Genomic DNA, 19,005 nt, shown 5'->3' on the forward strand with positions numbered 1-19,005 from the left:
TGTAATCGGCATAAACGGCACTGTAGGTTTTAAAGGTGTTGTAGTGATTACTGTCAACTAATGAGGAAATAGGTTATGAAAACCCAAATGCAGTCTGTTACAGACCAGAAAAAAGAAATAACAGCGTTCTCAATGGTAATAGGGTTCTTTACAATTAATTGTTAGACCTAAGATTGTCCTCTTCTTTGATGCCTACAGAAAGACTAACTGGAAACCTGTCAAAATGATGATATGAGAAACCACACTGCAAATACAGAACACCTAAAGGACCTGGAAGTGTCCTTCCTAAATGGAAAGCCAGGAAAGAAACATACTGATGTAGCACAGTACAGTAGAACAAGGGTCTCTTTATAACTTGTGGTGCGCATCTCAATGACAGTCCCTGCTTTGATAAAGAATAACCCAACAGTGGTTATCGATTGGCACGTGGCCAGGTGTGAAAGCACACATTCTGAATAATGAACATCATGACTGGCATACCTGTATGATACTATGTACTGGTACTGCCTAAACAAGATGGCTAAGACCAATGTAGAGTTACACTACAAGCACTGTTGGGTGTGGTGTGGATGCCTGTAATCCTAGCACTCATCAGGCAGAGGCAAGAAGAGCACTAAGTTCCAGACCTGCCTACACAACTGAGTATGACCTCATCTCAAAGGGAAAAGAAAAATCAAAATTATTTCACACAAGTGTTCTACTGAGCTACTCTGAAGACAGAGGTGGGAGAATCAAAAGTTCAAGGCCAACCTGGGCAACCTAACAAGACTCTGTCTCAAACTAAAAAGGACTGAGGATAGCTCAGTGGTAGATCATGTGCCTAATATGTGTGAGAACGTAGATCCAATCCCTAACACCGCACATGAAAAGAAAGTAACACAGAAGTGGCGGTGCACGCCTTTATCCCAGCACTCCAGAGGCAGAGGCAGGTGGATCTCTGAGTTGAGGTCAGCCTGGTCTGCAGAGTGAGTTCCAATCCAGCCAGGGCTACACTGAGAAGCCCTGTCTCAAAGCAAAAAAGAATAAAAAGGAAAAAGAAAAAGGAATAACACATGTTCTACAAAGTCTGTCAGTCTAGGATAAACAACCTCTAAAATATTTAAAACATATTAGAGTTTTCTTTTTCTTTTGAGTATGGGGGGTAGAACAAGGTCTTACTGTGTGTGCTACCCACCTCAAACCTGCAATCCTCCTGACTCAGTCCTGAGGGCTAGGATGTGTGTCATCACACCTGGCCCATTAATGGCTCTTGACTAAATGACTTATTATTATACTGTTTGCATGCCTGGTAGAATTTTAAGTTCTATTCACATTTAAAATAGCTTTTAACGGGGTTGGGGATTTAGCTCAGTGGTAGAGCGCTTGCCTAGGAAGCGCAAGGCCCTGGGTTCGGTCCCCAGCTCCGAAAAAAAGAACCAAAAAAAAAAAAAAAATAGCTTTTAACTCAGAAAGTTACACGTTTTAGGAACTCAAGGCATATCAGGTTGTACATGGAAGCAAAAATGGCAAGTAGATACAGAATGCAAGTGAATACCATAGCCTGATTTGATTCTATGATTTATTCATTTTTATTTTAAGTGCATTGATGTTTTGCCTACATGTATGTCTGTGTGAGCATATGAGATCCTCTGGAACAGGGGAACAGACAATTGTGAGCTATCATGTGGGTGCTGGGATTGAACCCATACTGTTTTTTGGAAAAGCAACCACTGAGCCATCTCTCCAGCCTACAGCGTCCCCCTCCCCCATTTTGATTTCTAAAGCGGCTTCTCTGAAGTAAACATGTAAAGCTGGATCCTAAAGAAAGAGTTCAGGATCACAAGGCAAATACAGTGGACAGAAGCAGTTGGCACAGACACCAAGACCACAAGGCTACTCATGTTGATGGAAGCAAGTGAGAGTAATAGAGGCTAGCACAAACACTTTGATCCACTTTCAGGAAACCATACATGTATGTGTACATAAGGCTGTTCATCTCAGCACTGTTAGGAACAGCAACACCTGAACATGTAAAAGATTATCACCGAATGCATACATGGAGATCTAGTAACTTGTTTCCAGAAAACAGAAGGATAGTGAGGAACTAGAGTGAAAGAAAACATTCACTGCCTATCCTAATCTTAATCTTTTAAATTTGAACTGTGTATATTTTATCTACCAAAATAAACTTAAATGTATTTTCTTTAAAAAAAAAAAAAAGAGAGAGACAGACAAGGCAGGGAATTCAAGGAAAGCATACATACAGTCAGTAAGTGAATATGCACACTGGAAAAGGTCAAAACATGAAGAAATTTCCATGCTAATAGCTTTGATGTGTACACAAAAGCTGCTGGTTACATTCACGGTCTTTGGCCATGCTCACTTCAGAGGTAAAAGGTGCTCTACTTCTTACATGCATGTCTGTGTTTCTGAACCATCAAATGTTCATCCCAGGAGTTAGTTTCCCAGGCCTTGTCTTGCATTAACCAAGAAAAGCAGGCTTTAAAACATAAAAATGGTTTGAGGTTATAAATAAATACTATAGGAGCATAATCCAAGACTAACTGTGCTTCCACATGACCATGGTTTAAGAATCACACTTATAGGTGAGGGCTATGATAGGAAAGCCCCACCAGAGCTCAGTGGCACTACCATCAGCATCCTCACAGAACCGTCATGAAAGCCCTACCTCCCAGCTTACACCTCGGTACTGTGTGGTGATAGTCATAAGACCTGCATTTTTCAACAAAGGAAAATTCTTTGATTACATGAAAATGGAGAACAATATCAATTACTGCAAAACAAGAAGAAAGTTCGGCTGATGCTCAGCAGTAATTAAGGAGACATCAAAACTCATACGGATCAGAAATCACCCAATTTCTCAATATGGCTATCTCTTCTAAGTTCTTTCATTTATCAGTGGAAATAATAAAATTAGTAAATTCAGCCATTAACTAAATCATGTTCGCAGACAGGCTACAGGAAGGGCAGTGACATGGTGAGTTTGGAGAAAGGCAGATTGTACTATATTAAAATAGGGGAGTGTGCTACAACTGACTGAGCCTGCTCAATGCTTGACCAGTGGTACCCAAAAGCCTTTGGAGTATGTCACCCACAGAAAGAGGTTTACTTGCTAATTCTTGAGTAGAAGGTTGATTTTCCCAGCCAACTAGGACCCCAGGAAGGAGCCTTTAGGGTCTGGTGACTCCTGCTTGGTGATTTCCATCAGCAATTTAGCTGCTATTGACAGGTCTTTCTGAAGAGATTATGGGGGCTTGTTGTCCTGCCTATAAGATGTGCCGGGACAAAGGTAGAATAGAGATGGAGTAAATGGCCAACCAATGACTGGCCTAAATAGAGACCCATTCCATGGGCAAGAACTAATCCTGACACTATTAATGATACTCTGCTTTGCTTGCAGACAGGAGTTCCTCCAAGAGGCTCTACACAGCAGCTAATAGAAACAGAAACAGACCCACAGCCAAATATTAGATGGAGCTCAGGGAATCTTGTGGAAGAGTTGTGGGAAAGGTCGGCAGACCCAAAGAGGACAGAAACACCACAGGAAGACCAACAGGGTCAACTAACCCAGACCCTGGGAGCTCCCAGAGACTGAACCACCACCAACCAAAGAGCAAATGCAGGCTGGACCTAGAGCTCCTGCATAGGTATAGATGTGCAGCTTGATCTTCATGCAGGTGCCTCAACAACTGGAGCAGGGGCCGTCCCTGAATGTTGCCTACCTATGGATCCAGTACCCCTAACTAGGCCACCTTGTCTGGCTTCAGTGAGAGAGGATGCGCCTACTTCTGCAGTGACTTGATGTACCATAGGGGGCGCGAACTATCGAAGTGGGAGAATGGGAGAGGGAAATGGGGGCTAAGATCTGTGTGAAGGGGTACTGGGAGGATAGGCTGATATAGGAATGTAAAGTGAATAAAATAATAAAACAAAAGTATGGGGATGCGTCAGACATTCAAGATGAAAGGACTATGATCACCCTGGGCACCAAGGAAGCTGCACCATGGCTTCGCTCAAGGCACATCTGCTGTGAACAACTCCTAAACACTTCTAATTTTGGTCTGATCTGACCTTGGTGGTCTCCAAGGAGATGTGTTGACTGAACAAGAAGTTTCTGTTTTGACTTCTCTAAGCTTAGGAGTTAGCCTTGGCCAAAATGCTTTGTTGCTTGGTTTTCAGAAAGGATAAAGTACGTAGGGCTTGCCACATGGTAGACAGTCAATGAATGGAAACTATTATTATATGTCAAGTTCAAGCCTAGTGAGTACATCTGAACCCTCACTCCTGCTTTTCCTACTTAGAATCAGGACATTCTAAAATTCTTAGGAGTCTCTTCTGAGAGGAGATTTAAAGAGAATGATATTTAAGCTTCCTTGAAAACAGGGTTAGCAGTGGTTAAGTCAAAGGTTGGACTCACTTGGTAAATTGTAAGACTGACTTTTTTTTTAACCTTTTAAACATATTTTTTATGTTAAAAAGTACAAAATATATTGTTAAGTTACGCTATAATGTGTTTTTTAAATAAAGGAAGGATAAATGCAAGGTGACAAATCATGACTCTAAGAGCTATAACTTGCCTCAATGAAAGAACAGAATCAGTCAAATATGGCAAACACTGGCAGTACCATACATTTGTAATGACCTGAATTCTCACAGGGATGGCATCCAAGAGAGGTAGAAAAAGCTACCAGAGAGAAAGGACAGGTAACTAAACAGGACTGACCCTCCCAAAGCATGATTCTAGTGAACATGGATTCATCATTCTAGAGCTGTAGAGCTGGACAGCACAGTGCCTGACACTTAGATTTCTGTTGGTTTTATTTCACTTCTTTGTGTGTGGTTATTATGGATTGAACCTGTGAGCTCATACATAGCAGGCCAGTACTCTACCACTGAGCCTAGCTCTCACTTCACTCTTAAGGTTGGAATAATAAGATAGTACACGGTGACAATTATTTCTCTGTAAGACTTGGACGAATCAGGGTTGGAAAAATGGCTCAGCCATAGCAGAACACTGGCTACTCTTTCAGAGGACCCCAGTTCAATTCCCAGCACTCATGTGTCAGCTCAGATCATGTGAGACTTTAGTTCCAGGGCTAATGAAATCCTCACACAGAGATGCATGCATGTAGGCAAAGAACTAATGCACATAAAATAAAGTTAAAAAGACTAGAAATAATCAAGAAACTTTAATTGTCCGTTACATATTCCTAGGGGATTTTAAATAGGCCAGTGTTTACTCAGTCCCTCTGCTCATCTAACAAAAGCTCTACTCAGAACACCCGTAGTACTACCAGCTTTGTAAGCACTGAGAAGCAGTAGAAAAACACAGACTTCTTCAGTGCCTTTCTTCAATACTCACCTAAAGTTAGGCATGATCTTCCAAACAACATAAAACAAGGACTCAGGACTAAATGCAGTCTGGCTGCCTTGCCATAAAGCACACAGTGTCTTTCTAAACTCTTCTACCAAAGACCTGGAACAGAGGAAAAGATGGCAGCTTTAACATCTCCAAAAGGCCACCAGTTCAATACATACACTCAGCTGTCTAAAATACACAATAGAAAATGAAAAGGCTTAGTCTTCTGCTCTGTGTCTGATAGCTATGTAAGAGCATTTCAAAGACCCATATAAACAGCAGCATTACTGGCAAAACTAACTTTTACCTATATAGTTATCTTTGAGTGCGTCAAGGTAGTATCATTTTGTTTACAGAATTTAAAGAAAACACATAAAACAGTAAAGCAGTAGATCATGTACAGGCAAAGCACTTAAGCATGTTCATTTAAAAAATGTCAACAAACAATAAAACATCCCTCCCCCTTCTCCCACATGTTTCTTTCTTTGCCCCGTAAGGCACTTCCAGCCTTCTCTGTTCATCTCTGCCTCAGTGTAAGTCGTCACAAGGCTGCCTCTGGGCTTAACACCACATGGTGATCCTTAAACCAAAACCTAGAACAAACTTTCTCTTGATGACTTTTAGTGTTTTGTGACAGTACACCTAGCTATCTTGGAACTTGACAAATAGATCAGGCTGCCTCAGACTCAAACTCCCCTGGTTCTACTGGAATTAAAGGTGTGTCCACCATGTCAGGCCTTCAGGACTGCCTTTACTTGGTTTTGTTCTACTTTTGACGGTGACTTCCTACTGCACATCTTCTCGTTCACGTCAAACTCATTATGTGCAAAGCTTCTCCAGTTTCTACTGTTCCATGCTCTCCCTGCCCCACCCCCAGCTATACTTCACCTCTTTCATCAATCATATAAACTCCTAGAATAAAAACCTGGGAGTGTGCCACCTTCTGGGGGAATTGCCTCAGGAAAAAAGTAATCCTTATCAATCCCTTCTTTTTCTCAGAAGTAGGGCACATTACTAATGGTGGCCACCCACTATCTAGGACTAAGTAAATAAAAGATGAGCAGCAAGGAACCTAATGACTTTGCAAAATAGTCCTGAACAGATCACCTCTAATTTTACATGAGAAAATAAAACCATGGATATTTTAGTTAATTATGATTTTCTGTGCACGTAGCTAAACCGATACTTTGAATTCAGTCCCTAGATCTGTGGCTGGAGTGGCCACAAGGGGCTTGCTCAGCTTTCCTTGCAGCTGAAGCAATGTGCATGTCTGAGGCAGCAGAGGTTAACTAACACTAAAAAGAAGGCAGACACAGCACCAAATGCTCTTTGGAGGTAGATGAGGTAACAAACACCACAGCAGAGGTGGCAGTGTCCCTCCCTGGAAGGCAGCCTGCATGCCTGTGGCTATGGTGTTGGTTCTGTTTCACTTTCAACACATCCAGTAATGCAGATTCACCAACTGTTTTTCAATAAATTAATTTTGGCCAAATCAGCCAGAAGTAATTTCTGTAGGCTATAACTAAATTTCAAGTATCAACAAAACACCAAATGCTATTCTTATCTTTTGCACATATGTATTTTCTCCTCTTTATTTCACTGCTGACTCTGACACAATGGAAGCTCCATTAAACACAGGTACTTTCCCATTCATTCTATAAGCTCCCACAAAACAAAACTCCCTTTACACACCAAATGACCCCTTTTCCTATTGGGGCTCTAGCTGCATTAGCCAATATTCAAACATGTTCTTTCCTACTCCCTCTCCCTCTTCTCCCTCTCTTAGTCACTGAGGCAGGGCAGTGTCTTACAAATCGGCCTTTCATAATTAGTGAGAAAGGACTGTGTGGGGGAGTGAAGCAGGCAGGCAGAAAAAACATTACATATATAACAGACGGGTAAGCTATAGCTGTGCTTCCTGAGGGTAAAGGGAAAGATGCACTAAGCTTCTATTGTAACAAAGCAGACCTTCTGAACCCCAGAAGGGCAAAGCTGCAGAGTCTGAATATAAACTGATCCTCGATAACAACCACCTCTGTTTATAACCACTCCATATTAACTCAAATGGACTATTAATGTTATTATCCAAATGGGCTTTCCCTAACACTATCAGACCAATAGACTAAATAAACTAGTGATACTTATAGATGTCCACACCTGAAAGTCTGTGCATATATGCAGATGCCTGCAAAGGCTCAGGTGCAGTGCTAAAATAGCCTTCCCATTATATTAGCAGGAATTAAAAAAAAAACAATTATTAAGATTAGAAGCTAGATAAACACAATTTAAGAAGAGCTTTATAAAATCTACTTATTAGCTCGAATACAAAAGTCAGCAGAGAGGTTCATTTATTTTGCAGCTCAAAGCCAGCAAGGACATTTCTGATAACTCACACGTTGCTGTCCCCTTGGCTCCTGGTGTGGTATGTCCGCCTCCCTGCTGTTTTCCCATTCCTTAACTCCACAGCAGGCAGCTCTTTGAAATAACAGCAAAACTGCTCGATGTTACTATTTTAAAAGGAAGTGAAGAAAATTATTTTTTTAAAGAAAAGAATTTAAAGGACAGTAAAAAGGGCTCTACAAAATCTACACAAGAATTTTCAAAATGTGACATGTCACTTGCTTCCTCACACAGTACACATTACAGTTGTGTTTCACTGCTATTCCTTCACTCTAGAAATAGCACGGAAATACAATTTTGAGGGGATTTCCTTCCATCACAGGTTATCCTGTCCTTCCTTCCCCTTTCTCTTCACTCCTTACCTCCTTACCTTCCTCCCCGCCGCCCCCTCTTGCCTTGAACTTCCTGTGTGGTACCTTAGACTTCTACTCTACTGCCCTACTTCCCAAATGCTGATGTTACAGGCATGTATCAGCACACATAATCAGGCATCAAGGCTAGCCTGGTCTACGTATGTAGACAGTTCCTAGCTTATGTGTGCTGAGGATCACACACTAGGGTCTGATGTGTACTTGAAGTGCTCCCCAACAACTGAGCTACACACCTGCTTTTACTTCCCTCTTTTAGGGTACTTGTTCCAGGTATTCAATAAAATAATTTCCTCAAATAAAACAAACCATGAAACCAACCATATTTTTCAGACATGCTATATAAGATCACAGGGACAAATGAACTAGAATTTCTCTGAGGAAGAACAGGTGAGCAAAAGGCAAAACCTTTATGGCGGATTCAGTGTGGCTCAGCTCTATCCGGAGTGTGGCTCAGGAAGATAACTAACTCAAGCTTTTGATGCCTCATTAAAGTCTGAAAGTATAAAACTTTCAAAATAGTTTCTTCTATTGACGTCAGCCCTATTGGCCACTCTCTTTTCAACACTCTGTGACATCTAAGGCTCTCACAACAGTGGCTGAAATCAGCTCTAAACCCAGTAGCCCAGGGGTCTACAGACCAAAGCCATGGGCCAGACACATCCCCCAACCAGGGAACTTTCATGTTTTCTATGAAGGGCTGTTTGTTTTTTCAAAAAAAAGTATCTTTTCCTTCTAACTGAGTTTGGCTATGTTGCCCAAGCTGGGTTTAAGCTGCCCATCTTCCTGCCCTAGCTTCCTGAGTAGCTGAGATCTGGATAAAATAGGAGAGAAACATGTACTTGGCCTAAAATGTTTACTATCTCACCATCACAGAGAAGGTGTGACCAGAGATAGGTCCTGACCCTCCTGTGGCCATTCAAGAAGCAATGAGAAACAAGAGCTAGCTGTAATTTTCTAACAAAAGATGCCTGAAGGAGTTTAGACAAATTGCATTATTTATTCTCCCTCCTCTATGAAGTAGGAGTTATTCTCTCAATTTTACTGATGAGGAAAAAGCACAGAAACTAGAGTCAGAGACAGAACAGGCTCTGAACAATGGGCTGTGATGTCCCAAGCTTCAGACTACAGCATTTGTTACCTGAGTGACTGAAGGATAGCATTCATGAAGCACGTGTTGCCCAAATTCCGAAGGCCTGTGGCACAAATGGCAGCCGTACTTCCCTGTAACACGGAAGAAGAGGCCATCAGTGCTGCCAAGGACGGCTAGCTACCTCAAACATCTAAGTTAAGCCTCAGTCTGTTTGAAACTCCAGCACCATGCCTATCTGGAAGTATTCCTTTTCCCTTTTCTGCCTAGTGAATATTTCAGACAAATTTTCTAGGCTATATGAGGGCACAAATATTTTAGCATCTGTCTCAGAAAATAAGCATCAATAAGTACCATGGATGCAAAACAATAGAGAAATACATTTTAAGGTAATACATTTTCAAGATTCTACTAAAAATATAAATTGAAAAATCAAAACATGTAAACCTCAACTTTTAACTGAAAAGCATACTCAAGTGAAAGATATTTTCCTAGAAGTGAGGCATGAGCCGTAAAACACTACCTGAACTTCTTAAATACAAAAGGCTTGGTTTTCTGATTAGTTCAACAAATGCCCCAAGACATCTGAATAATACACCAAGAGGCAAATTCTGCAGTCCAACCCAAAAGTTATCTGTCTATAATTCAGATGGCTAAGAGAGCACCTTAGCTATTTCTTCTAAAAAATCCTTAAGACTTGATCCACATAGTAACAGCAAAGAGTTAAACACAAGGCAAAAATACTGAGTCATTTAAAAATATGTAGTGACTTTAAAATTCTGTTAATTTATGAGTGGTTTCCAAAATGAGGATGAATACTTCATGGTGAAATTACACTAATGAAGCCCTGAGGCAAAACAAAACAACAACAAAACAAAACAAAACAAAACAAAACACCAAAAGCTCAGACCAATTGAATCTGGGGAACTGTGTGGGACAGTTTTATGTCAGCTTGACACAAGCTATAGTTATCTGAGACTAGGGAACCTTAATTAAGAAAATGACTTCCTTACAACCAGGCTGTAGGCAATCATGTAGGGAATATCCCTAATTAGTGGTTGATGAGGGAGGGCCTTGCCCACTGTGGATGAGGCCCCTGATCCTGGGTTCTGTGAGCAAGCTGAGCAAGCCATGAGAAGCAAACCTGTAAGCAACACCACTCCTTGGCCTCTACAGACATCAGCTCCTGCCTCCTGGTTCCTGCCCTGTTTCAATTCCTGTCCTGACTGCCTTTAATGATGAATTGTATTGTAGAGGTGTAAGCCAAACAAAAACTTTCCTCTGCAAGTTTCTTTGGTCACAGCACTTCATGAAAGCAGTAACAATCCTAACAAGAGTGAAGGCTCTCTCAGAGGGCCACAGAAGTGCCTAAGTAAGCACTCAGAGCCAAGTGCTTGACTGAGTGTGCAGGGTGTGGTGGGCCAGACCTTCAGACCCAGCCCGCAGGGGCAGGGGCGGGGCCGGGGGGCCGGGGGCAGGGGGCAGGGGGCAGAGGGCAGAGGGCAGAGGGCAGAGGGCAGAGGGCAGAGGGCAGAGGCAGGCAGATCTCTGAGTTTGAGGCCAGTCCTGTCTACATAAAGAATTCTAAGATAGCCAGGGCTACATAAATTGTCTCCAAAAAGGAGTTGGGAGGGCGAAACACTTCAAATCAAGGCACACTTAATAAAAGTTTGTAATAGGCACTTGTTAGAGCTGTAACAAAGAGTAATTAGACATAAGAATAAATTTTAAATACTTACATTTACTTTTAATAACTTGCTGTTCAGTGATGAGTTTTCCAATAATTTTCTTTTTCTGTGCCTGTCAGCTGTAAAAGCTGAGCTATTAAAACATAAGGAGACAGTTTAAAAGATGTTTGTTTTTTTTAAAATAGAAGTCATATTTTATTCTCAGTTATTCTCAAAATAGTGGAATCCTCTAGACCAATGGTCCTCAACCTATGGGTTGTGACCCTTTGTGGGGGTTGAACAACCCTTTCATAGGAGTCTCATATCAGATATGATTCATAACAGGAGCAAATTTACAGTACGAGGTATCAACAAAAATGATTTTATAGTTGGGGTCATGACACCAATATGCCCATGCTACCTCTGCTTATTTCTTAATGGTATGTAAGTATGTATTGGAGTTATTTTCAGCGTTGCTATTTTTTTTTTAAAGCTGCAAAAAATTACTGTTTGTTTTTCTAGCTTGTGCTAATGTGTGTACTAGTTTCCAAGCTTGTGGACATCCAGAAAGATCTGTACCTTTGTACTTTTTCAACAGCATCCCTGAGCTTCTTCCTAGCTATATGAAAGGTGGCAGCATCCCCGTTATGTGTAGCAGCTGTCTACACGTAGACTTAATTAAAACTGAACAGCAGTTTCTCAGTGACTTAGAGGCTCTTCAGTACCTCTGCCTCTCACCAGACATAGCCCCATGTGGCTTATCTCCAATGAAGGAACTAAAAGCACTTTGAAAAAGTAAGTAGCCAAAGGATGACACAAGTACCTAGACTCATGGCTCTTCCCTTTCAGTGTTATAATCTATTCAGGCAGTGGGAAGTGCATAAAAACCTTTAGTTCAACAGACATCATATAGTGTTGAAATGAAGATATATTTCCTCTCTATTATTTTGGAATATTCTACTAATTTACACTGAAGACATCAAAAGACACTCTAGATGGCATGTTTTCACAATACTTTCAATACACCAAACCAACTGCCAAAATAAATTGTAGGTGATCTGTAATGAACTCAACATACTTCACTTGAGGCAACTTGCATTATGGGGCCACGCAGCTTCAAAGGCTATGTGGGTTTCTATTTACCATTTCAGCTAGGGAGTTTTATCTGAACAAGCAATTTAACTATATTAAGACAAGTCTTCACATCAATTCTTCAATTTCTTTCTGGTCACAAATCATCCCCAGCTCCTTGTAATTTCAAGTTCTATGGACTTCTTTACCAAAGAGAAGAACAGACTGAGGTCCTATGTTGTGGTTTATTTGCAAAGTACACACCAAGACACTTGAAACTAACTTCTCTTAAAATAATACAGAAATTGTCTTCCAAAGCAGATCTTCAATTCAGCAGAAAATTTCTAATGCCAAATACTTCTATAATTATCTTAATGTTCTGTTCTGATGCTTCCTTGCAACCACCAAATTCTTCCTTGTGAGTGAACTGAAATTAGCTCGTAACTTTGTGGGTAGTAGTAATTTAAAAACAAGCTCTTGGGCCTTGGATATAGTTTACAATAAATATTGAATGAAATATGGGCAGAGTTTAGCTATCTAACTCCAAGGCTTTTTTATCTACATTTCAACTGCATTCATATCTTGCTGTTTATAAAGCTCTCCAAAAAACAAACAAAAAACAAAAAACAAAATAACAAACAAACAAACAAACAAACAGAAAACACCACCTGGTGACTCCACTACTCACTTTTCCAAGTTCTGTAAGTGTTCTCTCACTTTCTGTACCAGGCCCAGCTTGGTGTCATTGACCACAAAATCATCACAGCGGTAACTGCAAAGAAAATCCTAATCAGTGTGTATAAAGAGCCTGGGAAAAGTGCATCATCAGTGCAGCACTGAGAGCCGGGCTGCTGCAACAGACTCACAGGGCTGGCTCTACAGCCACTGTGCTGGGCTGAGCTTCAGGAGGATTTGGATTCCACAATGGAATGTTTTTAACAACCTTTTCTTAAAGCCACGTAGGCAATGAACATTAGTCTTTTCACATTTTTATGTAAAAGCTCTTCAGTTCTTCTTTTGAAAATGAAATAAGCTGCTCCATGAGCTACATTTTTTTTTAGTGGAACATAATATACAGAAAAGGAAACAAAAGGCGCCCGTTCTTTCCCAGAAGCAGTAAGCCTCACACCTTACAGTGATAATTCTCAACCGAAATTAGTAGGAAGTTTGGAGGAGGAAAACCTAAAGTGAAAAGTAGAGAAAATGTAATTAACCTGTAGGAAAACCCATAAAAAAAAAACCTAAAAAAAAGTACAGTAAACATTTAATTAATAAAAAAAATTCTGATGAGTGGGGAATATCTTCCAGGCCTAGGCTGTATTTTTTCAGTACAATGATGAAGATTTGAGAAAAAAAAATGTTTACAGTCGTTTTAAAAAATTGATAGTTTATGTGGTATTAAGTCAGTAAGTAAATAAATAATACAAGGACTTGCACAAAATAAACTTTGATTTTTTTTTCTTTTCTTTTTTTCGGAGCTGGGGACCGAACCCAGGGCCTTGCGCTTGCTAGGCAAGCGCTCTACCACTGAGCTAAATCCCCAACCCCAAACTTTGATTTTTTGCATTAGCATTCAATTTTTTTCCTGGAAGAAGGTCAGTTTTAACAAAAACTACTTAAAGGTTTGGTTTGGTTTTTAATATGCAGCTTTGTATAAAACCATTGTTTATTAAGCACCCAAAAATAAAAATAACATTCTGAGAAAACAAAACTTTGAAAGCATAGCAATTAGTAATAAGTTGTTTGGTCACCTGGAGCACAATCCAAAAAGGTGTCTCGTATATGAAATTGCTTGACAGGAGAAAGTAATTTAAGAAAACAATTACACACAAAATTATGGCAGTGAAAATTTAAACAAATGATGTGTTTGGAGACTTTAGAATGTCACATGTATGGTTAGTGAACATACACGTCAATCAGGACTTCTCTAGACAGTCTTCAAGCTACCATGATTAATTCCAAGCTTTCCCACAAACATCCAGGGCAAACCTTCACACCCCAGAACTACTATTCTTTCTAGAATCAAGATGCCTATAAGAGCATAGGTTTATTCCCCCTCTCAGCATAAATAATAAGGGGTAAGGCTACTTTATCTTTGAAAATCTGGGCTTCAGGTACGTGGTACCTCAAAGAACATTAAGCATTCCTTAAAGAACAAATTACCTTTTTATTCTGTTTCCATAAATCAATGTACATCATTTTGATAAAATAGTACCCAGGTGTTCAAACCAGAACCACTCCAATTGCCACACTAGGAGATGCAATGTAAGCAACTTCAGATTGCAAGGTGCCACCACACACGAGGAGTAAACCTCTAGCTGCTCCCCGAAGATGGTTCTTTTGTTTAAAGAAATAAAAGATTTCAAAATAAGTAACTGATTTCCTTCTTAAAGTATAGCTTTTGGGGGTTGGGGATTTAGCTCAGTGGTAGAGCGCTTGCCTAGCAAGTGCAAGGCCCTGGGTTCGGTCCCCAGCTCCGGAAAAAAAAAAAAAGTATAGCTTTTGGTATGCCATGGATTCAGCCTAGGATATAAAATAACATTGGCTAAAATAATATTTTTATATATTGAAATATGTAGATTTATGTGTAACCTTGTCCTGTACTGAGCCTGGCTCAAGCAAGTCATTTCCTCTCTCTAAATGAGTCACTTTGTCTTCATTACTAAATTGTAGAAATGTGCCGAGATGGCTAAACACAAACACAACTGAACTTGTAGAAAGTTTCATTAGTGTGCTTACCCCACAGCTAATGTAATGTCAAACCTTCCTCTATTAGCCACAATTTCAGCCTGTATTTTGCTTTCATCCTTCTGATGTAAGATGTGGTGATGTACAAGCCAGGTGCTTGCATCATTTCTAGCCTTACACAGAACATCACCAATCATATATCAACAGAGTCTAATGGCATTCCTACGAAACAATGGAGAGATGTAGTATGTTTATATCAGATTATGCAAACAGCACCAGTTACAGGAAGACCTAAGTAAATAAACTGACTGATAAGCAAACTGAAATATTATTACTTAATTATAACCATTTTCAAGATGAAAATTAAGAATGGAGGTGCTGTGGAGATTTGCTGTACAGTATGAAACCCTAAGTACAAACCCAGCATCCACAAAAAAATGGCATGGCAGTTTGATCGTGTAAAAACAGCACGTAAGCATAACCTAGTACTGGGGAGTGGGAGGGGTAGACAGGGTACCTTCCATCTCTCCTGGCTCTGACATTTTTTTGCCTCATCTTCTGAAGGATTCTGAGCCCTGAGGGAGGGATTGGATGGAAATGTCCCTTTTAGAGCTGAGTATTTCAAGGTCTCTTACTCTCTATATAAGGTCTGCCTGTGGGTCTCTGTATCTGTTCTCATCTGTTTCGGGAGGAAGCTTTTCTGATGGCTGAGCAAGGCACCGATCTACAAGTGTAGTGGGATGTCACTGGGAGACATTTCATTGCCACCTTTTCATGTATTTAACAGTAATATTTATTATTTGGTTTTATCCTAAGTCCCTGGGCTATCTGTTGCAGTTTGTTGCAGTTTCCTCTCCAACCCGAATCGGCCAGTACAAAGAAAACGCAACTCAATTAATATGAAAACAATCTAGCGTCCAGATTGGGCAGATCCACCCTACACTGTCCTATTCCAAGCTCCCAAATCCCTCATCCCTTGCACCTTTTATTTGCCAGGTCTCTAGCTTCTCCTTCTCCCAAGACAACTCTCTCCTCGCTTCTTTCCTTTCTCCTCCCCAGACTCCTCCCCCTCCTGGCCCCTCCCCCTCCTGGCTCCTCTCCTCCTGGCTCCTCCCCTCCCCTCTCGCTCCCGACTCCTCCCTCTGCCCAAATCTGGAGCTCTTGCCTTTATTTTACAAATTCAGAGAGAACTCCAAGGCAAACCACAACAGCTATCTACTCTCACATTCTTAGTCACCCAAATGATGTCAGGTGTGGATTCCCTCTCCTGGAGCTTTGTGCCACCATTGCGCTAGCATGTCTTACAGACAGGACACATTGCAGCTCAGAGTCTGTGGCTGGGTTGATGTTTACATTTCTCCTTTGGCGGTGTGCAGAGTACTTTCCTGTACTAAAGACACTACTAGCATGTATGGGGTGAAGACTATGTATGGCTATACAAGCTTGACTTCCGCATGTTCCATGTGTTGTGTAGGTATTGTCCTTCAGCAATGGGGCTTTGAATCAGTTTCTGAAGAACAACCTGTAGTCTTGGCAACAGCCTGGGTCATTTGGGAGTTCCCATGGAACCCCTCCATTTTGACAACTTAATTAGATGTAAGCCAATCCTGGTACTGAAAGCTCGATTTGATGATAAAATATGGTCTATTATATTTCCCACATTATTTGGCAATTTCATTTAGATTCCCTTCATATATGTGTACATTTTATGAAGAGTCTACTGTATTAGATTTCCATATTACCCCTTTAATGGCTCTTATCATAGAAGTCTCTCCACATATTCTCCCTCATCTGCTCTTTCCTCCCACTCTCCACTTGACCTCCTATTCGAGGCCCCACCCCCATCCATTCATAACTATCTATTCTATTTCCCTTTCTTAGGGGAGATCTAGCTGTCCACCCTAGTCTCTCACTCTGTGCCTCAACTCTGTGGTTATCATTGACTTAACAGCTACAAACAAGCCCTAGCACGTGAAAATAAGTGCTCCACAAAGTCCAGCTGAAAGGTACATTAGAAAGCTCTCACAGCATTTCAAATGTAAATTAAAAAATCCAATCAAAGTTTTAAAGTGGAAAAAGGCTTCTTCCTTTCCTCTAGTGGCAGCCATCAGGTGAGCCAAGATGGGTGCATACAAGTACACCCAGGAGCTGTGGAGCAAGAAGCAGTCCGATGTGATGCACTTTCTTCTGAGGGTCCGCTGCTGGCAATATCACCAGCTCTCTGCGCTGCACAGGGCTCCCTATCCCACCTGGCCTGATAAAGCTCGGAGGTTGGGATACAAGGCTAAGCAAGGTTATGTTATTTACAGGATTCGTGTCCTCCGTGGTGGTCCCAAATGCCCAGTTCCTAAGAGTACAACTTATGGCAAGCCTGTCTACCATGGTGTTAACTAGCAGTAACACCCAAAGCCTTCAGTCTGTTCCTGAGGAGAAAGCTGGGGGCCATTGTGGGGCTTTGAAAGTCCTGAATTCCTACTGGGTTGGTGAAGATTCCACATAGAAATTTTTTGAGGTTATCCTCATTGATCCATTCCATAAAGCTATCAGAAGAAATCCTGACACCCAGTGAATCACCAAACCAGTCCACAAGCCCAGGGAGATGCATGGGCTAACAACTGCTGGCTGCAGGAGCCGTGGCCTTGGAAAGGGCCACAAGTTCCACCACACTATTGGTGGATCTCCCTGTGCAGCCTGGAGAAAGCACAATACTTCTTCAGCTCCACCATTACCCCTAATACACGTGATATTTGTAAAATTCATATCCAATAAACAATTTAGAACAGTCAATAAAAAGTTTTAAAGTAAAAAAAAAATGAAACAAACGAAGAAAGCTCTCCTCTTAGCTTCTTTGCAACTTGTACTGAGAAACTGTGATAGGAGAAACTGGGCAAGATTCAGATAAGTCTTTGTTGTGCAAGCAAATCCAGAATTCGTGATCTTTTCACACAGACTACATCACTGGACTAACTGTTAAGCAATTACATTTATACTTATGTGAGCTTTTATTTAGTGATTTTTAGTGACTTTCAAGTAAATATGAGCTCTACTTAGACTATTTTCTAAGTAAAGCGAAAGCCTCATTTATTTCATAGAAAAGGGGAAAAACAAAACAAAACAAAAAAGCAAAACAGAAAAACTAGGTAAATTGATCACTAAAAAAAAAAAATTTACAAAGTATATTTGGGAAGCTGAAGAGACAGCTCTTCAGAGGACCCAAGTTCAATCCTAGCATCCACAATGGGCAGGCTCAGAAACCACCTATAACTCCAGCTCCAGGGGAATTTAAAGCCCTCTTCTGGCCTCCACAGGCACCTACACAGATGTGGCAGGCAGGCAGGCAGGCAGGCAGGCATGCATGCATATATATATATATATGTGTGTGTGTGTGTGTGTGTGTGTGTGTGTGTGTGTGTGTGTGTGTATAACAAAACTTTTTAAAAATTAGAAAGCATAGTAACATTTGAAGCCACTGGATAAGGAAATGGAGGGCAGCACTGGTATCTGCGTTTCTAATCCATGAAACAAGCAGAGAAGAGAGCATGTATCTTTGAGCTAGACTTAATTAGTTTAAGGCTCTGTGGTAGAGTGCTTCAGCATTTGAAGTTCAATCCTTAGCAACGAAGAAAAACAGAAAACAAAAAACCTAGTCAACGGTTAATAAATCCTAGTTAGACATATAGTATATTGGGAGGCAGAGGCAAGTGGATCTCTGAGTTCAAGGCCAGCCTGGTCTTGAACAAGACCAAGTTCCAGGACAGAGCAAGTTCCAGGACAGTCAGGGTTACACAGAGAAAAAACAAAAACTGATACATTATACTATTACATGCATATTACCATAAAGAAAAAATATACCTGAATGACTTTACTGTAATATACTGAAAAAACAAGTATCAAGTGGAAGGTAGAACTTTCATAAATGGTACAAGTTATTTACACCAGTATACAGCCGAATTAGGAAATATGTAATGTTGAAGCTTACTATTCCACATTCTGCTTGCTCTAAAAAAAAAAAAAAAAAAAAAAAAACATACAACATCTTTTTTTCACTGCATTCATTCCTGTTGCTTTATTTGACATGATCATCATGTGTTCAGTGACCTCTGATTATTTGTCTTTTTCTTATTCAATCTGATTATTTGTCTTTTTCTTATTCAAATGTATGCATTATTGTCTTGCAGAGTTTCTGTTTTTACAAAATCTTAATAATGTGAGTCCATTTGGGAACAGTAAATCCATAAAACTAGGTATACACTGCAAAAAGCCTTGGAGAAAAATAAGGACAGTACACCACATGTGAAGCTGCTTCAGAAACCCTATAACTCCCACATATACCATCAAACTTACAGACCACGGGCCTTCAAT

General features: G+C 40.6%; 1 protein-coding gene and 1 pseudogene across 2 annotated transcripts in view; one reads left to right on the top strand and one right to left on the bottom strand.

Annotated features, from left to right (window-relative positions):
- The window catches only part of Usp3 (ubiquitin specific peptidase 3), a 72,637-nt gene that overhangs the window by 20,470 nt on the left and 33,162 nt on the right, over positions 1-19,005 (bottom strand). For both annotated transcript variants that reach the window (XM_032911303.1, XM_032911304.1), the window contains exons 4-8: positions 12,644-12,727; positions 10,957-11,038; positions 9,269-9,351; positions 7,753-7,866; positions 5,363-5,476 (exon numbers count right to left, since the gene is read on the bottom strand). In XM_032911303.1, coding sequence (XP_032767194.1) covers positions 5,363-5,476; positions 7,753-7,866; positions 9,269-9,351; positions 10,957-11,038; positions 12,644-12,727 — 477 coding nt within the window. The remainder of the gene's footprint in view (positions 1-5,362; positions 5,477-7,752; positions 7,867-9,268; positions 9,352-10,956; positions 11,039-12,643; positions 12,728-19,005) is intronic.
- Positions 16,721-17,378, top strand: LOC116907147 (annotated as a pseudogene).

This window comes from Rattus rattus, chromosome 8, assembly GCF_011064425.1.
Source record: "Rattus rattus isolate New Zealand chromosome 8, Rrattus_CSIRO_v1, whole genome shotgun sequence".
Classification (NCBI taxonomy): Eukaryota; Metazoa; Chordata; class Mammalia; order Rodentia; family Muridae; genus Rattus; species Rattus rattus.